The 23,855-nt window shown below is 34.2% G+C and overlaps 1 protein-coding gene across 1 annotated transcript in view; it reads left to right on the forward strand.

Moving 5' to 3' along the window:
• LOC145249035 (ubiquitin-fold modifier-conjugating enzyme 1) overlaps positions 1-15,786 on the forward strand; it is a 67,775-nt gene extending 51,989 nt beyond the window's left edge. Inside the window, exons 3-5 of the mRNA XM_080110896.1 lie at positions 2,646-2,722; positions 11,617-11,707; positions 15,620-15,786. Coding sequence (XP_079967022.1) covers positions 2,646-2,722; positions 11,617-11,707; positions 15,620-15,694 — 243 coding nt within the window. The 3' untranslated portion in view covers positions 15,695-15,786. The remainder of the gene's footprint in view (positions 1-2,645; positions 2,723-11,616; positions 11,708-15,619) is intronic.
• The last annotated feature ends 8,069 nt before the right edge of the window (positions 15,787-23,855 follow it).

The following is a 23,855-nucleotide window of genomic DNA, read 5'->3' on the forward strand; positions in this document are numbered from 1 at the left end:
TTTTGGAATTCCATTCCAGGTCACTGCTTCCCCAACTGTACTGACATGCAGAAGTTCAAGTGCAGCGTGAACCAACATCTTGCTGCCCAAATCCCTACATAGTACCCCAGTAGTTGTTTCCCCTGATAGTAGCCCCCTACACCAAAGTGACAATATGCCTTGTTTGGGGTGAAAATGTAATAAAAAAAAAACATTGGGTATTCAAGTTTTTTCAGATTTTCCAGTGGAGATATGACTACAAAAATAAAGTAAAATCTCATTTTCGGAAGTGGGTTGTAAACGGGCCGCATACATTTTATTTATTTATTTTTTTTTTTTTTTACACAATGATCACCACTTATCAAGGCCCGGAAGCCACTCAGGGATAAGGGTTATTGCAAGTACATTACGTTAATGTGGAGATTTGATGAAGTGTTTAATTAAGGGGGCGGTTCATTAGGAATTTGTTAACATTGGACTTGAAGACATCCAAGTTGTAGTCCGGAGGGAAGCAGGCAGACGGAACAGAGTTCCACAGGCGTGCAGTTCTAAGAAAGAAGCTTTGTTCATGGAATCCGCGTTTTGATTTAGGCACAGATATAGAGTGGGGGAAATTTTTCACAATGGATTCAGCTAGACGGGTGTTTTTCGTGAAAGATTGGCGAGGGGGGACCAGAGATTGGAGTTCAGACGAGCACCTGCCATGGAAATAACGATAAAACAAGGATAGGCTCGCAACGTCTCTTCTGTGGGAGAGAGGTTGCAGGGTAGAGAAAAGGGCATCCCCCACTAAGCCACGAAGTCTATTTTGTACTCTGTCAAGGCAGGATAGGCTATTTTAGGAGCTCCTGCCCAGATATGGCAACAGTATTCCATCCTTGGACGTACTTGGCTTTTATATAGATAGAGAATTGCATCAGTAGTGAGATATCTTCTGGAGCGGTAGAAGGATCCCACCATCTTTCCAGCGACCTTGGCAACAGACTTGATGTACGTGTTCCATTTCAGATCAGGAGTAAAGGTCAAACCCAGAAGCTTGTCAAAACACGGGGCCTCACCCAGACGAGAGCCATCCATCACAATTGATGCCAGCTGGGGATCAGAGCGTTTACAAAAATAAAAAACTTTTTGTTTCTCCTTCTCTAACAATGAATATTTTACTATTCAAAATTAATAAGAAATATTTCTAAGTTTTACTATTCAAACTTAATAAGAAATATTTCTAAGTTTAAGAAAAAATCTAATTATTTTCAATAAGATATTTGCATCTTAACATGGGTTCAAAATATTTTTTTTTGTTTATTCAAAATTTTGAACTTTTAAATGTTTTCCTGTTATGCATTGTATCCAAGATTTTTCATAAATTTATTGTGAGATCTTTATTTATATATTTCACTTGTGATAAAAGCAAAAAAAACACGCTAAAGCATTAATTATTTCAGGTGATATACAAACAGTGACCAGGCAGTGGGTCAAGGCAGCGCCATCAAAATCAAAACACTTTGCCAGAGAATTTAAAATCTTTTAATACTCAACTGTGAACTCTCTAAGACATGGCATATAGATGGAAAAAAAAATTGAGCATTTCAAGAGGTTTGATAAAGCAATTCTAAAATACTAGTGGAGGGGGTGGGGGCAGCTTAGCTCAATCGTAAAATATGCTTAAATATGATATTTTAATTTGTTCAGATTTCGTATATATTATTGTAGAGTCATGATTTCAAAAATAAAAAAAAATATTCAGCTAGAATTGAAACCGAAATCAAAACTGTAGCATTCAAAGCTGGTGATGTTACCACTGTACCAATTTGATACACATATGAACTGATTAAAAATAAACCAAGATGAATGTTCAAAATGTATGACGATTTTTTTCAATTTTGACTCCTTTTTGATCCCTTAAAAGAATGATTCGTAAAAAAATCCAATCATTTGAGGCTTCTAGTGCCACACTGGGACTTTTAGTTTCAGAAGAGATAGAGTTTGAAAATATGGAGACAGACAGACAGACATAGTGAGTTTTATAAATTAGATTAAATTTGTGAGTTTAGATGAATAGATTCCAATCCAGAAAACAGTTCTTATTTTAATGTCAGAGAAGTTGAATATGGAATATGAGGACAAAATCGAAATATAAGCGAGGTGAGAGTTCCGAAAATAAAAGTTAAGTTATTGCTTTCATTGGAAATAAACTCAAAGATGATTATAGTTTTAAAGAACTTGGTTTTCATGAGGTATGCAACTTTTAACAAACTATAAGCAGCAAACAAGTTGTTTTTTTTTGTTTGTTTTTTTTTTTCATTTTTTTTTATTGATTTTTCTTTTTAATTTTTGGATTTTTCTTTTTCTTTTTAATTTTTATTAATTTTGATTTTATTTTTTATTTTTATTTTTATTTATTTTTTTTTTTCATTTTTATTTTGATTTTTAATTCTTTTTTTTTTTCTAATTTTTATTGATTTTTAATTTTTTTTTGATTTGATTTTCTTTCTAATTTTTTTGATTTTTCTTTTTCAATTTTTTTCTTTTTCTTTTTTAATTTTTATTGATTTTTCTTTTATTTTAAAATTTTATTGATATTTTTAAAATTCTATTCATTTTCTTTTATTTTAATTTATTGATTTTTCTGGGTTTTTTTAACTTTATTGATTTTTTATTTTCCTCAGATTCCTATAACCTTCCCCGGGACATCTCCCGAGATTGCTCTCCCCGAACTTGATGGAAAAACGTCGAAAATGTACAGGTAAGTAGAATGAGAAATGGGTCCAGGAACATGAAGAAGAGGAGGAATGTATAGTGAGAAAGAAAGAAAAAAATTGCTGCTTGTTTAGATTAATGATATTTTAATTTTAGACCAACACATTTCAGGTGAAAACATCATTACGTACTTATGTGTCATGGCCAAATTAATATAAACTAGCTGTCTGTATGTTGCTAGGTTGAAACATATCAGTGGGCAGAGGGTTTAGTCCCATGCTATATAAGATACACCAAATATCTTCTTACAATTTTCCTGAAAGCATATCACATGTTGGCGGTATGGAAGCATAAAATACATAAACTTTTGTCTATGAAAATTAAACGGGAAATAACTCTCACAGCTTCAATAAATTTATTTCCGTTTTTAAAGGCAACTGGTGTAGTCTGATAATAATTAGAAAGTAAATATAGATTAAATTTTGAAAAAAATTTAAAATAACTCAACTTTAAATAATATTTCTGAATAAATCAATGAAGATAATTTTATGACCACAAATAATAACCTGGAGCCAATTATTAAAATAGATTTTTGTAAATGTAATATGCAAATGACGTTATTCCTTGAATGTAGATTCCTTTTAAATACATAGTATATATAGGAATCATGCTGGAATATAAATGTGTAAATTTTCGTTGTCAGTTTTAAAATTAATTTGTGAAACACTAAACCTTTTGGACATAGTGAACAAACAAACAAACAAACAAACAGACATGAATACGATTTTATTATAATACAAAATCCAAGCAAGCAAGCAAGCAAAGACACCCGAACTGTCCACAAAGTTTTATAATAATTAAGATAAGAAAAATTTCATTATATTTCTGATTTCTTTTGATAGTTTCAGGCAAAAAATGTCTGAAAGTTATTGATTCACCACGCCTTGATTTGATGCTCGAAATCGTCAATGATTTTGTCATATCTTTTTTTTTTTACACAGTGGTCACCACTTATCAAGGCCCGGAAGCCACTCAGGGATAAGGGTTATTGCAAGTACATTACGTTAGTGGGGAGATTTGATGAAGTGTTTACTTAAGAGGGCGGTTCATTAGGAATTTGTTAACGTTGGACTTGAAGACATCCAAGTTGTAGTCAGGTGGGAAGCAGGCAGACGGAACAGAGTTCCACAATATCTATTTTAGTTGTGATATCTGTATGAAAATTATTAATAACATTCACCACCATTTCTGCAACATGTAATACAATTAAACATCACTGACATATCTATCATGCCTCAGTTTTGTTTATACATACGAGTCACCACTTATCAAGACTAGAAAGCCACTCGAGGATAAGGGTTAATGAGTGTACAGTAGTCACTGAGATAACAGCATATTAATAGTTAGATGTGGAAATAAGGTAGGAATGGATTATTTAGGGATCGGCTCAACAAGAATTTGTTTGCATTAGACTTGAAGATGACTATATTATAATACAAGATTCAAGCAAGCAAGGACACCCAGACGATCCACAAAAATATGACAAAAAAATGATCCCGTAATGCATGTGCTAGATGTGTTTTTAACAAAAAATCGTCCACAATTATTGTCTGAAATGCGTTGGTTTTAAGAATGGTGGACCCTTAATTTGTTCACCTCCGTCAAGGATTATTGTTTATCATACAGAATTGGTCGCACAATTTTTCCGCATTAAAACATCCTAATTCAGTAAATTCTATTTTTAAATGCAATTATATTCCTATTAGATCATTTTTTGTAATTTATACTAATTTCACCATGGCATGTAAGTATGCAATGTTTTCACTTAAAATGCGTTAGTTTTAAAAACATAAATGTAAATAAGCATTGAAATTTTTCTTTTTATTTCTGAACTTTGATTGGATAAGCAAATCATGTGATCATATTGTCTGGTTTAGCTGCATATTTTAGCAATATTTGGTCATGGATATGTTAAAAAGCAGAATTTCCAGTAATTTGAGTATTTACTGAATGCAGAAGGCTTTCAGGCAACCTCATCCTCGCCTACAACATCTTTCATGAACGGTGCGGCCTGGACCGGGACCCCTGCTATGTATTGTGGGCTCCGTGGGCACATGAAAAAGGTCTACCTTCGATAGTTCCAGAGGCTTCAACTCCAAGCAGCGTTCTCGGTTCAAGTGACATCTCCGTGGAATTAGCTACCCGATGAGGTCGTAAACTAGCCTACACTACAGGGCTTCAAGATGGCCTTGGGCCGACGCTGGTTGAACCTCCACGGGTTTCCCCCTGTATAGTTTTTGTACATAGCCCCTTAAATTCTTATTGATTTTTTTCTGTTGCAAATAAAAATCACTTGTGTGTTTATTATTTGCCGATTAATGAGTTCCGATTTTGAAAGTCCACGCAATTAAACAGTGTCAATTTGAAAACTCCACCAGAAAAATAGGTAAAAAACGTAAATACCCCCGATAAACCTTACAAGCAGCTAAATCCCATCCCTTTACAGTAGAGATCCCTAGATGCAAGAGAGCCTTCTACTCCAGTAGTTTCTTCCCCAGAACCGCTAGACTTTGGAATTCCCTTCCGGGTTCCTGCTTCTCCAACTGTACTGACATGCAGAAGTTCAAGTGTAACGTGAACCGACATCTTGCTGCCCAACTCCGCACATAGTACCTCTGTAGATTATGTCATTGATAGTAGCTCCCTACATCAAAGTGCCGACTCTCTTTTGAACCTTGTCTAGGAGCGAGAGAATAGTGGCAGATGCACCAGCTCAAATATGAAAACAATACTCCATACATGGGCGAATGGTGGCCTTATAGAAATACAGGATACTTTCGGGTGTTAGTAGTTTTCTAGCACAGTAGAGAGAGCCTATCTTCTTCGCAGCAGTCTTGGCAATGCTTTCAATGTAATTGTTCTAACTCATGTTTCCTGTGAACGTTAGGCCGAGGAGTTTAAAAGATGTACTTTCAGATAAAGAGTCATTGCTATTGGTGGTAGAGAATGTTTCTTGTAATTATTGAAGGAAACAAGTTTAGTCTTGGCAGCATTGAATGTGACCATCCATTTTTGTCCCCATTCTACTACGGATCGGAGGTCATCCTCTAGTGTTTCTGCCATTTCTTTAGATATGTGTTCATTTGTTTTCCTGTCGTGTCTGTTATAGAGCGTGGTGTCATCGTCATATATACCCATCTCAGAGGCAATTTTGTCAGGGAGGTCATTAATGAATATTAGGAATAATAGAGGTCCAAGGATAGACCCCTGAGGCACTCCTGCATTTATATCACACTGTTTAGATGTACGACCGTCGAGGACAACCTGTATTGAGACACTCTCTTGATTAGCTTTTTCTCTTGAACTGCTGCACTTTGGAATTCCCTCCCGGATCCCTGTTTCTCTGACTGTACTGGCACGCAGAAATTCAAGTGTAATGTGAATAGACATCTCGCTACCCAACTCCCTAAATAGTATCCCTGCAAATCTGGTCCCAAATAGTAGCCCCTCATGATTAAGTGGCTCTGTGCCTTGTTTGGGGTCAAATGATAATTAAAAAAAAAAATGTTGCACTAATGAAAATATCCAAAAATTACAAAAAACGATATGGTAGAAAATGAATTATTAAAGAAAATAGTTTTCAAAGAAATTAACAATTTTAGCTTACTTAATAACTGGAGAGTGTGTATATTAACAGGGGAGGTAATTCATTTTTGAAAACTGTCCAAAACTTAGCCCAATCAAACTATGTGGCAAAATGAACATGGCGAAATCATTTTTTTGTTGAATCATGGAAATATGTTTGTTTGTTTTTTTGTTGTTGTTCTAGAAATATTTAACTAATTGTGACATGACAATTAGGTAAGATAACATTGTTTATTGTTGAAATTGACGAAAATAGTGAGTGGTTATTTTTTAATGAAAACTCTTTTTTTTATTTGCTGTCGGATTTTGCTACAATAACGGAGAATGATTAAACATTTTGTATTTAAAAGGGAAGTGACTCTTTGTCTCTTGGTCTTGCTTGAGATAATGTGCATTTTGCAAAGCAGAGTTATGTCCCTTGCATTCGGCCAGCTGACATTGAGAAACAACATTCAGCAGATTTGGTGTCTATAATTACAAAGTAATTCTTTTTCAGTTGTAATTATATAATAAACTAGCTGGCCTGTTTCCCGGCGTTACCTGGGAATGTAGCTTGGTTTAAAAAAGATTCCATTCCCAACCTTGAACAATTTGGTGTAGTGTCATTCCTATGACACCGCTTGTGAGTTAACTTGAACAGGATCAAATTCACTTTATCTTTTTTTTTTTTTTTTTTTCTAATTGAATAAAAATGTCGTTTGGTATCCACATTTGAAAATTAAACAAAATACAGAACATTACATTTTTGCACAATTTTGTGACATTTATTGGATGCGTTTCTATCAGTATTTTGTTTAATTTTTCAGTGTTGCTCTCCGTGCAAAAAATTGGTTGTCTTAGAGCCATAGTTGAATGTCAAAAATCGCTTAAAAATCGATAATTAAACAATATTCTGGTAGAAATATATCCAATAAATGTCACTAATTATGTGAAAATTTCTACAGGTATTTTGTTTAATTTTCAATTATTGAGTGATTATCGATGGCTCGCTAATGGCTCGGATTTGACTACCATTTTGTTTGTCATTCTAACTCAAAACATTCAGGAAGGTAGAATTATTACTTAGCTTGCCTTTGGTAACATTTATTTGTTGTGTATTTTTTACCACCTTTTATTTTGTTAATCATTCTGGAAAAAATCACCAAATTCTTTTTGGTCCCCTGACAAAGGAGGGATTGGATCTTGTTCATTTCTCTGGTTCGTCCATTCGTTTGTTTGCACTTTTCTCAATAACCATGCCTTGGATTTTTAAAAAATTTTGCACAAACATTAGTCATGGTGAAAGTAAATTTTTGCCAAAACGGATTTTCCAGGATAACTCTGGTTGCCCCACCCCAGGGACCATTATAGGGGTAAAATTGCTCCAAAAATCGTTCATTCATTCGCACTTTTCTCAATAACCATGCCTTGGATTTTTTAAAATTTTGCACAAACATTAGTCATAGTAAAAGTAAATTTTTGCCAGAACAGATTTTTTTTCCCCACAACAAATGATGTTTTCTATTAATATTCCTTTTTGGGGAAAGTGGGAGAGTTTTCATGGCCCTTTTATTTCAGTACAAATTAATATAAATTCAAAAATTTTATAAAAACGTTCCACTAGAAAAAATAATTACAAATAAAAGTAGAATTAATCGAAGTATCAAGTTTTATCAAATGTTTTAAAATGTGAAAGAGTTGTGCAATTAATTCAGTATGACAAACTGACTTATCTCCCTTGACTTAAATTAAGGCTCCGTCATTTTTAAACACAAAATCTCAGAGTTTTTATGATCTTTTTTTTTTTTATAATGTCACATCAATTTTCTATTCATGGTGCTTGTTTACATTAATGATCTTGCAAGCCAACGCATTTCAGGTGAAAAAAATATTACATACGCACACGTCATGTCGAAATTAGTCTAAATTCCAAAAATTAAGAAGAATGATTGAGTAAAAATAAAATTTATCGAGTTTTCTCGTATGTTTTAAAATGTGGAAGAGTTCTGCAACCAATTCAGTATAACAAGCTGACTTATCTCCCTTTTGACTGAAATTAGAATATAAAGTTTGTACCAGAAATGGCTTAAACAATTTTCTATCGCGAAATTACTTTATTTGTGAAGTCGATTCCGGATATGGCTGGAACAGTTTACGATCTCAAAATTAGATTAATGCATATTGTTGGTTTTCTATGAAAGTTTATGAGGCCAGTTTCTATGGTGGGGGGGGGGGGTGATCTCTATTTATTTGAATTTTTTATGTTATCATCCGGGCATGATGTGAGGGTTGGAGAGGTGGGTAGAAAGAAGCATGATTATGTTAATTTTAAATTCTCTTTTGAGGGTTGAGTTAATTTTAAGTTCTCTTTTGAGGGTTGGGTTTATTTTAAGTTCTCTTTTGAGGGTTGGATTAATTTTAAATTCTCTTTTGGGGGTTGAGTTAATTTTAAGTTCTCTTTTGAGGGTTGGGTTAATTTTAAGTTCTCTTTTGAGGGTTGGGTTAATTTTAAGTTCTCTTTTGAGGGTTGGGTTAATTTTAAGTTGTCTTTTGAGGGTTGGGTTAATTTTAAGTTCTCTTTTGAGGGTTGTATTAATTTTAAGTTGTCTTTTGAGGGTTGGGTTAATTTTAAGTTCTCTTTTGAGGATTGGATTAATTTTAAATTCTCTTTTGGGGGTTGGGTTAATTTTAAGTTGTCTTTTGAGGGTTGGGTTAATTTTAAGTTCTCTTTTGAAGGTTGGGTTAATTTTAAGTTCTCTTTTGAGGGTTGGGTTAATTTTAAGTTCTCTTTTGAGGGTTGTATTAATTTTAAGTTCTCTTTTGAGGGTTGAGTTAATTTTAAGTTCTCTTTTGAGGGTTGGGTTTATTTTAAGTTCTCTTTTGAGGGTTGGATTAATTTTAAATTCTCTTTTGGGGGTTGAGTTAATTTTAAGTTCTCTTTTGAGGGTTGGGTTAATTTTAAGTTCTCTTTTGAGGGTTGGGTTAATTTTAAGTTCTCTTTTGAGGGTTGGGTTAATTTTAAGTTCTCTTTTGAGGGTTGGGTTAATTTTAAGTTCTCTTTTGAGGGTTGGGTTAATTTTAAGTTCTCTTTTGAGGGTTGGGTTAATTTTAAGTTCTCTTTTGAGGGTTGGGTTAATTTTAAGTTCTCTTTTGAGGGTTGGGTTAATTTTAAGTTGTCTTTTGAGGGTTGGGTTAATTTTAAGTTCTCTTTTGAGGGTTGTATTAATTTTAAGTTGTCTTTTGAGGGTTGGGTTAATTTTAAGTTCTCTTTTGAGGATTGGATTAATTTTAAATTCTCTTTTGGGGGTTGGGTTAATTTTAAGTTGTCTTTTGAGGGTTGGGTTAATTTTAAGTTCTCTTTTGAAGATTGGGTTAATTTTAAGTTCTCTTTTGAGGGTTGGGTTAATTTTAAGTTCTCTTTTGAGGGTTGTATTAATTTTAAGTTCTCTTTTGAGGGTTGGGTTAATTTTTAAGTTCTCTTTTGAGGGTTGGGTTAATTTTAAGTTGTCTTTTGAGGGTTGGGTTAATTTTAAGTTGTCTTTTGAGGGTTGGGTTAATTTTAAGTTGTCTTTTGAGGGTTGGGTTAATTTTAAATTCTCTTTTGAGGGTTGGGTTAATTTTAAGTTCTCTTTTGAGGGTTGGGTTAATTTTAAATTCTCTTTTGAGGATTGGATTAATTTTCAATTCTCTTTTGAGGGTTGGGTTTATTTTAAGTTCTCTTTTGAGGGTTGGGTTAATTTTAAGTTGTCTTTTGAGGGTTGGGTTAATTTTAAGTTCTCTTTTGAGGGTTGGGTTAATTTTAAGTTCTCTTTTGAGGGTTGGGTTAATTTTAAGTTCTCTTTTGAGGGTTGGATTAATTTTAAGTTCTCTTTTGAGGGTTGGATTAATTTTAAGTTGTCTTTTGAGGGTTGGGTTAATTTTAAGTTCCCTTTTGAGGATTGGATTAATTTTAAATTCTCTTTTGGGGGTTGGGTTAATTTTAAGTTCTCTTTTGAGGGTTGGGTAAATTTTAAGTTGTCTTTTGAGGGTTGGGTTAATTTTAAATTCTCTTTTGGGGGTTGGGTTAATTTTAAGTCGTCTTTTGAGGGTTGGGTTAATTTTAAGTTGTCTTTTGAGGGTTGGGTTAATTTTAAGTTGTCTTTTGAGGGTTGGGTTAATTTTAAGTTGTCTTTTGAGGGTTGGGTTAATTTTAAGTTGTCTTTTGAGGGTTGGGTTAATTTTTAGTTCTCTTTTGAGGGTTGGGTTAATTTTTAGTTCTCTTTTGAGGGTTGGGTTAATTTTAAGTTCTCTTTTGAGGGTTGGGTTAATTTTAAGTTCTCTTTTGAGGGTTTGGTTTATTTTAAGTTCTCTTTTGAGGGTTGGGTTAATTTTCTTTTGGGGTTGGGTTAATTTTTAAGTTCTCTTTTGAGGGTTGGGTTAATTTTAAGTTCTCTATTGAGGGTTGGATTAATTTTAAGTTCTCTTTTGAGGGTTGGGTTAATTTTAAGTTCTCTTTTGAGGGTTGGGTTAATTTTAAGTTCTCTTTTGAGGGTTGGGTTGAATAGAGTAATGACCGTTTTGGGGTCCAAAAAGTATGTGAAATTGTTTCATATATGTATTTAAATTGAAAAACACCCATCTAGCTGAATCCACTGTCAAAAGTTTCCCCCACTCTTTATCTGTGCCTAAATCAAAACGTGGATTCCATGAACAAAGCTTCTTTCTTAGAACAGCACGCCTGTGGGACTCTGTTCCGTCTGCCTGCTTCCCACCGGACTACAACTTGGATGTCTTCAAGTCCAACGTTAACAAATTCCTAATGAACCGCCCCCTTAAGTAAACACTTCATCAAATCTCCACACTAACGTAATGTACTTGCAATAACCCTTATCCCTGAGTGGCTTCCGGGCCTTGATAAGTGGTGATCACTGTGTAAAAAAAAAAAAAAAAAAAATTACCCGTCTTAGTGTAGGTAAAATTATTTTAAATCTGTATTGTATATTCACCGTCCTTGCAAAGGTAAAATTATTTCATATACATGCTGTAAATTATCTACCTAAGATACAATTATTTCATACGTCTAATACCCGTACTAGCTAGGTAAAATATTCATTTTGCTCGAAATTACATTTAAAATTTCTCTCTCCTAAGAATAACAAATATATTCAAAATCAAATTCAATTTTCTCATTGTTTATACGGTCCCGAGCAACAAATTGGAATTTATACTAATTTCAACACAACATGTAAGTACGTAATAATGTTTTCACCTGAAATGTGTTGGTTCAAAAGATAACCAATATAAAGAAGCACCCTATTCTTTTTTTTTTTCTTTTAGAGGCGGAAAAATCTGTTTGACTGATCATTTTAAACCGCTTTGGGCAAGAAATGTTCCAAAATTTGGTATCGCTCATGCAATGGCTCTCGGCGTAAGTACTGTTTTCCTTTTAATCCTTTTTTTATTCACCTGAAATCTTTGTTCACTATACATTTAGATTTCTGCATGTCAATACAGTCAGAGAAATATTCAAAAAACAAGCAATTCGAGGATAGAAGCTGTTAGAGTAAGAAGCCTCCTGATATCTGGCATCCTCTACAGTAGAAGGAGTGGTATTTTGCTGATTTGGGGAGAGGCGTGATCGCTATCTGACAGAATAATCTGGTAAAATATTTAATAGGTAATTTTTGCTTAGAGCAACGATTGGCAACCTACGGCGGCATTTTGACCTTCCTACTATACTGATTACAAATTACTTTATTTTTAACATGAGAAACAAGGTTGTTATCTTTCTTCTGATCCACCCGAATTTGAATACTACGACCGCAAAAACGCAATCACTTCTATTTCTGCATAAAAAAAAATTAACACAAAATAAAAACTGAGAGTGGATTTGACTGGTGACAGACATTAGGTTGTGACAGCTTCAAAGGAACAATGTTGTCTCAGTGTCTTTTTATTTCATTCCTCTGACAGTGACCCCACCTCCATGGTCTATATACACTGGGTTCCTAATGGACAGTCAACGAGGAATACTATGTCGAGGTTTTAAAGGAGTTCAGGAAGAGATTTCATCAGAAGAGACCAGCACTCTTTAAATCGGGTCATTAGCATTTCCAGCAGGACAATGCACCAGTCTGCAACTTCATCCTTGTCACAGACTATTTAACCAAGATGGGCATCAAGACAGTTCCTCACCCTCCCTATAGTCTAAATCTTGCTCCCTGTGACTTTTGGTTATTCCCTAAGCTCAAGGAAAACCTTAGAGGTTGTCGTTATGAGACAATTGAGGAGATGAAAGGGGCTGTGACGAAGGTTATTGACGCGAACACACAAGGGGACTTCCATGGGACGTTCCAGAAGTTGTTGGAACAGTACTACAAGTGTATTGCAGCCGGAGGAGATTACTTCAGAAAAGGAACTAGCGTTTCATGTGTGGACTATCAATAAAAAGTGCGAATACGAGAAAAGTCTGGAAACTTATTTAAGGCACCTCGTAACACTTCCTGCCTACTACACCACAGACGAAACTATAAATATTGATTATTTAAGGTTTCTACTTTGTCATGGTTGACAGAACAAGAACAAGTTAACTCCGTGGATTAAATAAAGGGTTCCATTTAGAAATTCTGTACCAATTCCTAAGTTCAGCCAAAACAAAATTCACCAGGAGAAGGTTGGATGTTACATCGTCCGAAAAGTTGTCGGAATAACATCAAAGATGAAAACAACGTTCCAAATATTTTCCGAAATTTTATTCATCTTCATGTAAAAATATTCCGAAATGCAAGTTTAGCTAATCCTTGAGGTGTTCGCTAATAAGCCAGGAGACAGGGTTCGATCTCCAATTTAGTTGTACAAAAGACTCGAGTTATGATTCTCATATCATTTATCCCCATGCAACACATATCCTCAACCCTCAACGGCCAGATTTTATTGCCATAATCATTGCACTACATACGTATGATTGATAAACTTATGGGGGGGGGGGTCACCACTTGTAAAATCTACATTTTTATTTGGGCATCTGTAATCTGTGAAAAAATATATTGTAAAAACAAACAAAATACAAACTATGTATCACTCTGCCCTCGTGGGGAGGCTAGTAAAGCTGCTTTCAGGAACGCCAGCAACCACTGTAAAAGAGTAATAAAATATGCAAGAGAGCTATATGCTCAGTCCATTTAATCCAAAGTAGCTGGACAGCAGCTTGGTTCCCACCAGTTTTGGCAAATAGCAAACAGGATCCTGAACAGAAGCGTGCGTTCTATCCCAACCATTATCAATGGACCTGAGGTCATCTCATCAGCATCAGACAAGGCCAAACTATTTGCCAAGAATTTTGCAGCTAATTCTATCTGATGTGACGAAGGCCATCAGCTCCCCGTAACATACAAATATCTTCTTTTTTTTTTCTTTTTTTTTTTTACATGGGGGTCACCACTTGTCAAGGCCTGAAGGCCACTCAGGGATAAGGGTTATCTGTGTGTGAGGTCACCAAGCTAATCAAGAACCTTGATTCCAGTAAAGCAACTGGCCCTGACTGCATTCCAGTTATAGTGCTGAAAAAGATTCAACCAGAACTTGCCCCCATACTTACAAAACTGTTTAAGCGTTGCCTTCCCAACACCCTGGAAAACCTCATCAGTATGCCCTGTATTTAAGAATTCAGGTGATAAGTCATTCCCCTCTCAGTACAGACCAATAAGTCTCCTGTGTGTCATGAGTAAATTGCTGGTTTTAGATGCATTAAAAGTAACCAGCCACCTCTTCCCCCACTGTACCATGCACTCAAGATCAGAAAAGAGAGAATTAAAGAGAACTTTGTCATTTATGGCCTTAGATGTGTTGCCATAGATGGTCGTGTCATCAGCATAGATGTCAACAAATGATTTAAGTATGTGTTTTGGGAGATCATTGATGTAGATCAGGAAGAGAGTTGAGCCCAGGATGGACCCTTGAGGGACTCCGGAATTAATACTGAGGGCCTCTGATTTCTGCGCATCAACCACTACTCTTATGAGCCTATCAGAGAGAAATGATTTTATGATCAAGAAAACATTTCCAGTTATACTGTAGCTGGAAATCTTGTGAAGTAGGCCTTTATGCCATACTTTATCGAAGGCTTTTTGATATGTCAAGAGCAATTGCCCTAGAGAGGAAGCCTTTGTCGAGAGAGTCACTAATACTATGAGATATAACTGTTAGTACATCTGCTGTAGATCTAGCAGAACGGGAATCATATTGTATGTCACTAAGAAGGTTGTTTCTGCTGAGGTGGTTGACTACTTCTTTATTTAATATGGATTCCAACAACTTACTCATGACACACAGGAGACTTATTGGTCTGTACTGAGAGAGAGAGGACTTATCACCTGAATTCTTAAATACAGGGTATACTGATGAGGTTTTCCAGGGTGTTGGAAAGAACTTCTCCTTAAGGCAGCGCTTTAATAGTTTCATAAGTATGGGAGCAAGTTCTAGTTGAAGCTATTTAATCAAAGGGGCAGTCCTTACTAATTTACAATTATATTTCGAATGTCATCCGCACTGAGGATTGAACCTTCAATCTCCAGAAGTGTTTAAAATCACAATTGAATTTTTATCAAGCATTAAATACCCCCGACAAACCCAACAAACAGCAAAATCCCACCCCTTCACAGATCCCCAGATGCCAGAAAGCCTTCTACTCTTTGGAATTCCCTTCCGGGTTCCTGCTTCCCCAACTGTACTAACATGCAGAAGTTCAAGTGTAATGTGAACAGACATCTTGCTGCTCAACTCCCTACATAGTATCCCTGCCACTTATTTCCCTGTTGTGGAATGAAAATGGAATTATAAAAACAAAGGGGGTAGCATGCTCTTGTTCTGTCAGCCATGACTGGCTAAAAGTCCTCAATAATTTACAATTATATTTTGAGTGCCATCCGCACTGAGGATTGAACCTTCAACCTCCAGGAGAGTGTAACTTTACAACTGATTTTTACAACTCAAAATACAATTACAAATTACTTAAGACTTCTACCCAGTTACGGCTGATGAAATGAAAGCAACCACAAGATGAGAACAGTAGTCCGAATAATACAACTAATCAACTTTCATCTCCAAAATTTATTTATTATGATATTATAGAAATTAAAAGGAATAGAAAATAAAAATTTTAATATGGGGTTCAGAGATAAGAGCTGTAGTATAGCAGTTCTCATTCATTCCTGGGCAACACCAAGTGTCCCTGCTAGCATAATATAAATACAGGGAAATTTAAAGATAAGAAAAACCTACCAATTTATCAACACGAGGTGGTCGCCTGTATTTAACCTTTCTTTTTATCTTTTCGTTCCAGCTCGGACCATGGCTTGCTGTGGAAATTCCAGATTTAATACAAAAAGGAATTATAACACATAAAACTGGAAACTGATTTTTTTTTTTTTTTTTTCACAAATCATTGATTTTGTGTTCGAAATTCATTTGAAATTTTTCTTGGATAATAAAACTTTTATTGAAACACTTTTCAATTGTTTGCTATGTAAAACGCATGAATGTTGAGAAAATATAGTAGTTGTTGATTTGTATTTGCTGTGTCTAAGCTAGTATGCATGTGTGCCTGTGTCAAGCTTGGAATCCAAACCAGTATATACAGGGTGACCCAAAAAAACAGAGGACATTCAATTGTTTTTCTGAGCATTTTACATATATATATATATATATATATATATATATATATATATATATACACACACACTTATTCATCAATTGATCTCTCTCCCTCTCTCTCCTTCACTCTCTTTTTCTCTCTCTATATATATATGCATATATATATATATATATATGCATCTGGCTTTGTCAGACTTTCGCTACCGTTTCCGACTGACAGACATGATAACGAATAATATATCCTTAATTCAAAGTGGCAATAAGCTTTATTTAGCGCGAACAAGTTCTGTTTTTGTAATGCAATCATTTTGGCTGTGATTTGCGTCTTACAACCCAATCTACGGCAACCTGCGTCAGCACTTGGCGGAAAATGTCGACGCATAAGTATCAGGATCAAAAAAAAAACATTGTGTTTATATTTTGATGCAAAAAACAAACAAAAAAACAAAACAAAACAAACAAAAAACAAAAACATATATATATATAGAGAGAGAGAGGGTGACCCCACCAAAAAAAAAAGCTAAATGTCCATCAAGAACATATGCTGTAGAACGGAGAAAAGGCCAAAGACTCTGGTGTTTTGATGTGATGTTTTGAATATAATAAACTAGTTATGACCAATGTTTCATTTCATTCGGACAAAATACTAAAAAACGGGGCCTAATTAGAGTTGTGGCCCGTTTTTTTTTTTTTTTTGGGGGGGGGGGTATATGCTGTATATGCTCGGTATTCAAATCAGTATGTACATGTTCCTGTGTAAAATTTGTTGTCAAAGCCAGTATGTGTGTGTGCCTGTGTTAAGCTTTGTGTCTAAGCTGGTATGTATACTCAGTGTCCAAGCCAGTATGTATGTGTGGAGGTCTGTGTCCAAGCCAGTATATAGGTGTGAAGTTATGTATCCAAGCCAGTATGTAGGTGTGGAGCTCTGTGTCAAAGCCAGTATGTAGGTGTAAAGGTCTGTGTCCAAGCTAGTATGTATATGTGCGCTGAAGACATGAATCCAAATTGTAATAATAAAATATTTTTAAACAGTTTTCAGTTTTTATTTTAATTTATTTTTTAAATTAAAAAAATGAAAATAAAATTTTTCTAAAAAACTAAAAAAAAATTTTTTAAATTAAAATAAAATTAAAAAATTTTTAAATTAAAAAAAAATCTTTTTTAAAATTAAAAAAAATTGTTGATTTCGGGGTGAAAAAATGAACGTTTTTGGCCAATTTTTCGAGCAAAGGATGGGGCTTCGATATGATACCGAGTTTGTGAATTTTCATCGTATCTGTCAAAAGTTTTTAGCAGACACACAAACATACACACATGCATTTTCGCTTTTATATATATAGATTATAAACACAATGCTGAGTCTCCTATGAACCTGTTTTTATTCTTGCAGCATTATATTGTCATGCATTTTTTTGACTACCTAAAACATTTGATAGAGGTGACGGATTTTCACAAGATCAATATTGTTGAAGCTCGACCCTTCGGACGACGAATATCGAAAAATTGACTAAAAACATTAATTCCTTCACCCTCAACTGGGCACTTTTCTATAGGGAGGGGTCGCTTTTTTGCCAATATTATCGAAAGTTATCCTCTCTTTTCGATTGACTAGCCTTATAATTAGTGGTGGGACGATTAATCGGAATCGTTAATCGTAAGAATCGTGTATTTTGGGAGGTATCGGAATCGGAATCGCATCGTTAAAAAATCCCTTAATTTTCCGATTCCTTCATTACGATTCTTTTAGTCTGATGTTGAAAAAAAGAAAAAAATTTCCTGATATTTCTAACCGCAAGAGAGAAATGTAGCATGTTATAAAAAGAAACCAAAGAAATTCATTATTAACAGGGCAATGCTTAGTGCCCCTCCCTTACAAGGTTCATTCATTCAGATCTATTGTAATCAAAACTACAAAAGAGTTAACTTGAAAAGTATGCAGGGCTCTACATTGCGAGTAAAAATAAAAAACCCGCTTATCTTTTTGGCGATTGTTTTTTTTTTACTGACAAATCTTCTAATACTGAATGAAAATGCTTTTTCAACTTATATTTTCTTAAAATAAAACGAGCAAAGTCAAATTATTTAAACAGTAAACGGTTTAATAGAACAATGTACTTTTTTTTCTTTTTTTAAAAGAAGGCTTTTGAAAGAAATATCTCTAAAATGAAATTGATCACGTATTATTTCGCAAAGTTTTGACAGTTGTCCTTTTGATGTTTCCAAAAAATCGACCCCATACCTATCTCTTCCAAACCTAAAGTTATTAAATAACCCCTTCGTTAATTCAAGGGTAATTAATTCAATTCAGTCAAGTTTTTTTTTTTTTTAATTTCATTGAAATAAAATCCATTTTTTAAATTTTTTTCTCCAGAAAGATAAAACCCTGAATTTGATTATATTAAAAGCATAATAATATAATCTTTTTTCTAGAATTTTAAATTGAAAATTAAAAGTGTTTTGCGCAGTTTTTTGCCGAACGAAAAAGAAATTAATATATATATATTTAAAAGGTTTTGTAATCAATTAATTTTTATGTCTAAATAATATTTACGATTAATTAAATAATTTCATTTTAAAAAGTATTTATGAATAGAATTTTACTTAAGACTTATAGTTTAGCAATATTGAACCGCATCAACCATGTGTGAATTGAACACAGCCAACCAAAACAAAAAAATCAAAAGAAAATGCATATTTGCATTTCATTATGTAAACTTTTATACATTGGTTTCAAAAATTAAATTCTATAAGTTTTTTTTTGTTAACTACCGGTTGGTACAATTTACCGCCCCATCCCTTTATATTTTTTTCTTTTTGTCTTTTTTAGCGGATTTTTTTTTTTTTTTTTTTTACACAGTGATCACCACTTATCAAGGCCTGGAAGCCACTCAGCGATAAGGGTTATTGCAAGTACATTACGTTAGTGTGGAGATTTGATGAAGTGTTTAATTAGGGGGGGCGGTTCATTAGGAATTTGTTAACATTGGACTTGAAGACATCCAAGTTGTAGTCCGGAGGGAAGCAGGCAGACGGAACAGAGTTCCACAGGCGTGCAGTTCTAAGAAAGAAGCTTTGCTCATGAAATCCGCGTTTTGATTTAGGCACAGATATAGAGTGGGGGAAATTTTTCACAGTGGATTCAGCTAGACGGGTGTTTTTCGTGAAAGATTGGCGAGGTGGGGGGACCAGAGATTGGAGTTCAGACGAGCACCTGCCATGGAAATAACGATAAAACAAGGACAGGCTCGCAACGTCTCTTCTGTGGGAGAGAGGTTGCAGGGTAGAGAAAAGGGCATCCCCACTAAACCACGAAGTCTATTTTGTACTCTGTCAAGGCATGATAGGCTGTTTTTGGCAGCTCCTGCCTAGATATGGCAACAGTATTCCATCCTTGGACATACTTGGCTTTTATATAGATAGAGAATTGCATCAGCAGTGAGATATCTTCTGGAGCGGTAGAAGGATCCCACAATCTTTCCAGTGACCTTGGCAACAGACTTGATGTACGTGTTCCATTTCAGATCAGGAGTAAAGGTCAAACCCAGAAGCTTGTCAAAACACGGGGCCTCACCCAGATGAGAGCCATCCATCACAATTGATGCCAGCTGGGGATCAGAGCGTTGATGATACAAGGATAGGAGTTTGGTTTTGGATGCATTAAAGGTAACCAGCCACATCTTCCCCCACTGAACCACGCGCTCGAGATCAGAGGAGAGAGAATCCGAGAGAACTTTGTCATTTACAGCCTTTGATGTGTTGCCGTAGATGGTCGTGTCATCAGCATAGATGTCAAGGAATGATTTAAGTATGTGTTTAGGGAGGTCATTGATGTAGATCAGGAAGAGAGTTTGGCCCAGGATTGACCCCTGAGGGACTCCAGCATTTATATTGCAGACCTCCGATTTTTGTCCATCTACCACTACTCTTATGAGCCTATCGGAGAGAAATGATTTAATGATAGAGAACACATTTCCAGTTATACCGTAGCTGGAAATCTTGTGAAGTAGACCCTTATGCCATACCTTGTCGAAGGCCTTTGATATGTCAAGAGCAATTGCCCTAGAAAGGAAGCCTTTTTCAAAAGATTCACTAATCCTGTGGGATATAACCGTCAGCACATCTGCGGTAGATCTTGCAGAGCGGAAACCATATTGTGTGTCACTAAGAAGGTTATTCCTGCTGAGGTGGTTGACTATTTCTCTATTTAATATGGATTCCAGCAACTTACTCATAACACACAGGAGATTATTGGTCTGTACTGAGAGGGAGAGGACTTAACACTTGAATTCTTAAACACAGGGCAAACTGATGAGGTCTTCCAGGGGGTCGGAAAGCACTTCTCCTTAAGGCAGCGCTTAAATAGTTTCGTAAGTATGGGAGCAAGTTCTGGTTGAAGCTTTTTTAACACTATAATTGGGATGCCATCAGGGCCAGTTGCCTTACTAGAATCTAGGTTCTTGATTAGCTTGGCGACCTCATGCACGGATATTTGTATGTTACCTAGCTTGTTCTGTGTTGTAGGAGGAAATATGAGGAGTTGATGGCCTTCGTCGCATAGGGTAGAATTAGCTGCAAAGTTCTTTGCAAATAGTTTGGCCCTGTCTGATGCTGACTAGATGACCTCTGGTCCATTGATAATGGTTGGGATAGAACGCACAACGCCAAAGTCCAAAAAAAAGTCTTCCATGGAAACTTTTTGAAGTTGATGAAGATGATGAGTTGAAAGCCATTTGCAAAGTCTGTCAAATTAAAATATCGCGAGGAATAAAACCATCTAACATGACCACAACCAACATGTTAAAACATTTAACTATGAGGCATCCAAATAAATTGGAGGAGCAAAATAAAAAAGAAAAGGAACAAAAAATTACCAGCTAGTCACTCAGAGCAGTTTTATAAGTGAGGGTCGAAATCGCAGTGTCTTTTTTTTTTTTTTTTTTTTGCCTACGTCACCATCTAGGTGTCACCAATTTTTTTAACCCTCCTTAACTTCAAAGAGTAAATACAATATATACAACTAAAAAAATAATTTTTAAAAATGCTGATTCTATTCATGAAAAATTCTTTTAACTAGAAATTAAAACTTAGGTAAAGATAGCTGACTGACAGCAACAGGAGCACTGGTTAACTACTGAACCACGTGGAAAGGTGTGGGGGGCGGAGGAAAAAAAAGGAAATTAAATGATGATAATAAATTATGATAACCGTCTTTGAAAGGCACTAAACTCCTAAAATTTACTTCTTTAAAATTTTAGGCGGCACTCCCCGGCGATTTTAAAGCACTCTCTCTCTCTCTCAAAAAAAAAAAAAAAGATTTAATTTTTAAGTTTGGGAAAGATATATTTATTATAACCGAATTCTTGTATGAAGACTGGATCTACTTTATTGGACGTTAATTTGTGAGATAAATAATTTTTCAATGTTTAATATGTTTTTAAAGTTTCAATTATCAATTAAATTTTTTTAATTGCGTTTATTTTTCAATTTATTTAAAAAAACAGGGTTTTAAATGTATTTTTCAAGGTAACAAGCTTCGAAAGAAGTCTAATAAAAAAAAATCACTTAATTTTTAATTTCGACAACCCTGAGAATTTAATTATTAAAAAAATATTGAAATGTGACATTTTTTTATTTAACATTTCTATTAGTTCAATTAATTTTCTTTCAATAATTCATTTCACTCAACAAACTTCACCATTTTTTTTTAATCGTTTTCTGTAATTTTGGTAATTATGTTTGCTCAATTTTATCTAGTATTTCATTTGTTTTTTTATAGTGGTATCATTTTTATATGTGTTCCTTTGATATACCCTATTTCAAAATTAGTTTGGCTAAACTTATTCTTCACGTTAGAAACAACGTGTAAAAGTAATGAAAAAGTAAGAAAAAATTATAGGTGTTAACTACTCCTTGTGAATTATGGAGGTCTGAAGAACTGCCGTCACAAATACAACTATCAATAGCCAAACAAAAAATCGTTTTTGAAATTCCTTTAATTGTAACTTTTCGCTATACCTACCTTTTGGTATAAAACACAAAAACTTTCGATTAATGGTATTTCTCATATATGGTCGTTAACTTTGGAAAGGTTATTTTGTATCTACGGCGCCATGTCACATGGTATATTGTTTTTTTTTTCATTACGCACGTTCATTTATAAATTATTAAATTAAATATTTATCTTTATTATATTTACTTAGTATATATTTTCTTTCTCTTCCGCTATATTTTTTTTATTTAATTCATTAAATCTGTTAATTATGAGGACCAAAATAATGAATCGTGTGTATTCTCTAATTTTCTTGTTTTTGTTCTGTTATATAAATTCTATTTTATTTGTTTTTTCTCTGAAGGATAAATTCTATTTTCTTTGAGTTTTTTTTCTGTATTCCAATTAAGTAAAATAAATTTTCTCTAAAATAAATTTTGCCAAGTTTTCCGTTTAGTTTATTATATAATAATTTTATTTAAACCAAAACACGACGGTGTACTGGTGAGACATAAAATATCTCTTCCAAAGTTAGGGAACATATTTGGGAACTAGCGATCATAAGTATAAAACTACCTGGTATATTTCAAAACAATAATTCCCTAGGAATCGGAATCGTACTTGGTATCGGAATCGTTAATCAATATTTTCCTGGAATCGGAATCGGAATCGGAATCATATAAAAATTAGGAATCGTCTCAACACTACTTATAATATCATTCGGTACGGACCCAACAGTGGAAGACCAGATAAGAATAAAAAATTGGATTAGGTTTATATTACTGTACACATAGATTCGAAAAAGTTGTCAAAAAACAAATATATAATATGTTTACCGATGTATTGGAAAATTCAAAATGGCACCCGACACTCTCTTTAACATGGTAAGTTTGGGAAAAGATGTTATAAATAATAAACTAGACAAAATACTATTAAAAAAACACCGAATATATGTCAACTTATGTCACGGTAACATATATTGAGCGAATTTCTAACAGTATTCTGTCTAGTTTATTATTTATAACATCTTTTCCTGAACTTACCGTGTTAAAGAGAGAGTCGGCCGCCATTTTGAATTTTCCAATATATCAGTAAACACTATGCTTTTTGAGCTGAATAAACATGTTACATTAAATAAAAACACAAAAAATATATCCAGTTTGGTAGAAAAGTAACTTATCTTGCCTTTGATAACATTTATTTGTTATATATTTGTTTTTTGACAACTTTTTCGAATCTATGTGTACAGTAATACAAACCCATTGGATTTATAAGACTTTAAAATCCAACCTTGATTGCCGTTCAGGACCTGTAGTGCCGTGGACAGAGGAGTTGAGTTTCTACGGTACACAAGTAGGCCAGAGGATTAGTTGGCCAAAAACTGTTAACGTGTTTCTCGCCGTCATCCTCTGCTTCTTCTACCCATGATCTTTCCCTTCAAACTAAATTGCTAACAAGACTTTAAAGGGAAAAATACAAAACATCCTCAGAAAAAATAACACAGTAAAATATAAAATGGCACACTAATATCATAACCACAAACACTTTCAATAAAGGGACAAAAATACAAGATGCTTAATATAATACGACCAGTAATTTATGGGTCTGGCTAAAAATCAAAAACTACACAAACATGCTTACAAAGCTGAGATATTATTTTAAACTGTTCTCTTATGCTAATGGAGAGATTGTATATTAATAAGATTGATATTGTCCCTGAAACGAGCGTACACAAGTTGTTATTGTTTGAATTCTTACAACACTCTCGTTTGTGGATTACATCATGCAGACTAAGAAAAAGAAGGAAAAAAACAAGGATCGAAATATCTGAATTAAGCAAATAAATTTGTTTATATAAAAAAAATATGCGTTGTTTTTAGCCGGCCAAACATATTTATATACGTAATTATTAATTTCTTACAACGTATGTAAATGA

This window comes from Euprymna scolopes, chromosome 27 (genome assembly GCF_053919585.1).
Source record: "Euprymna scolopes isolate OS-2025 chromosome 27, ASM5391958v1, whole genome shotgun sequence".
NCBI lineage: Eukaryota > Metazoa > Mollusca > Cephalopoda > Sepiida > Sepiolidae > Euprymna > Euprymna scolopes.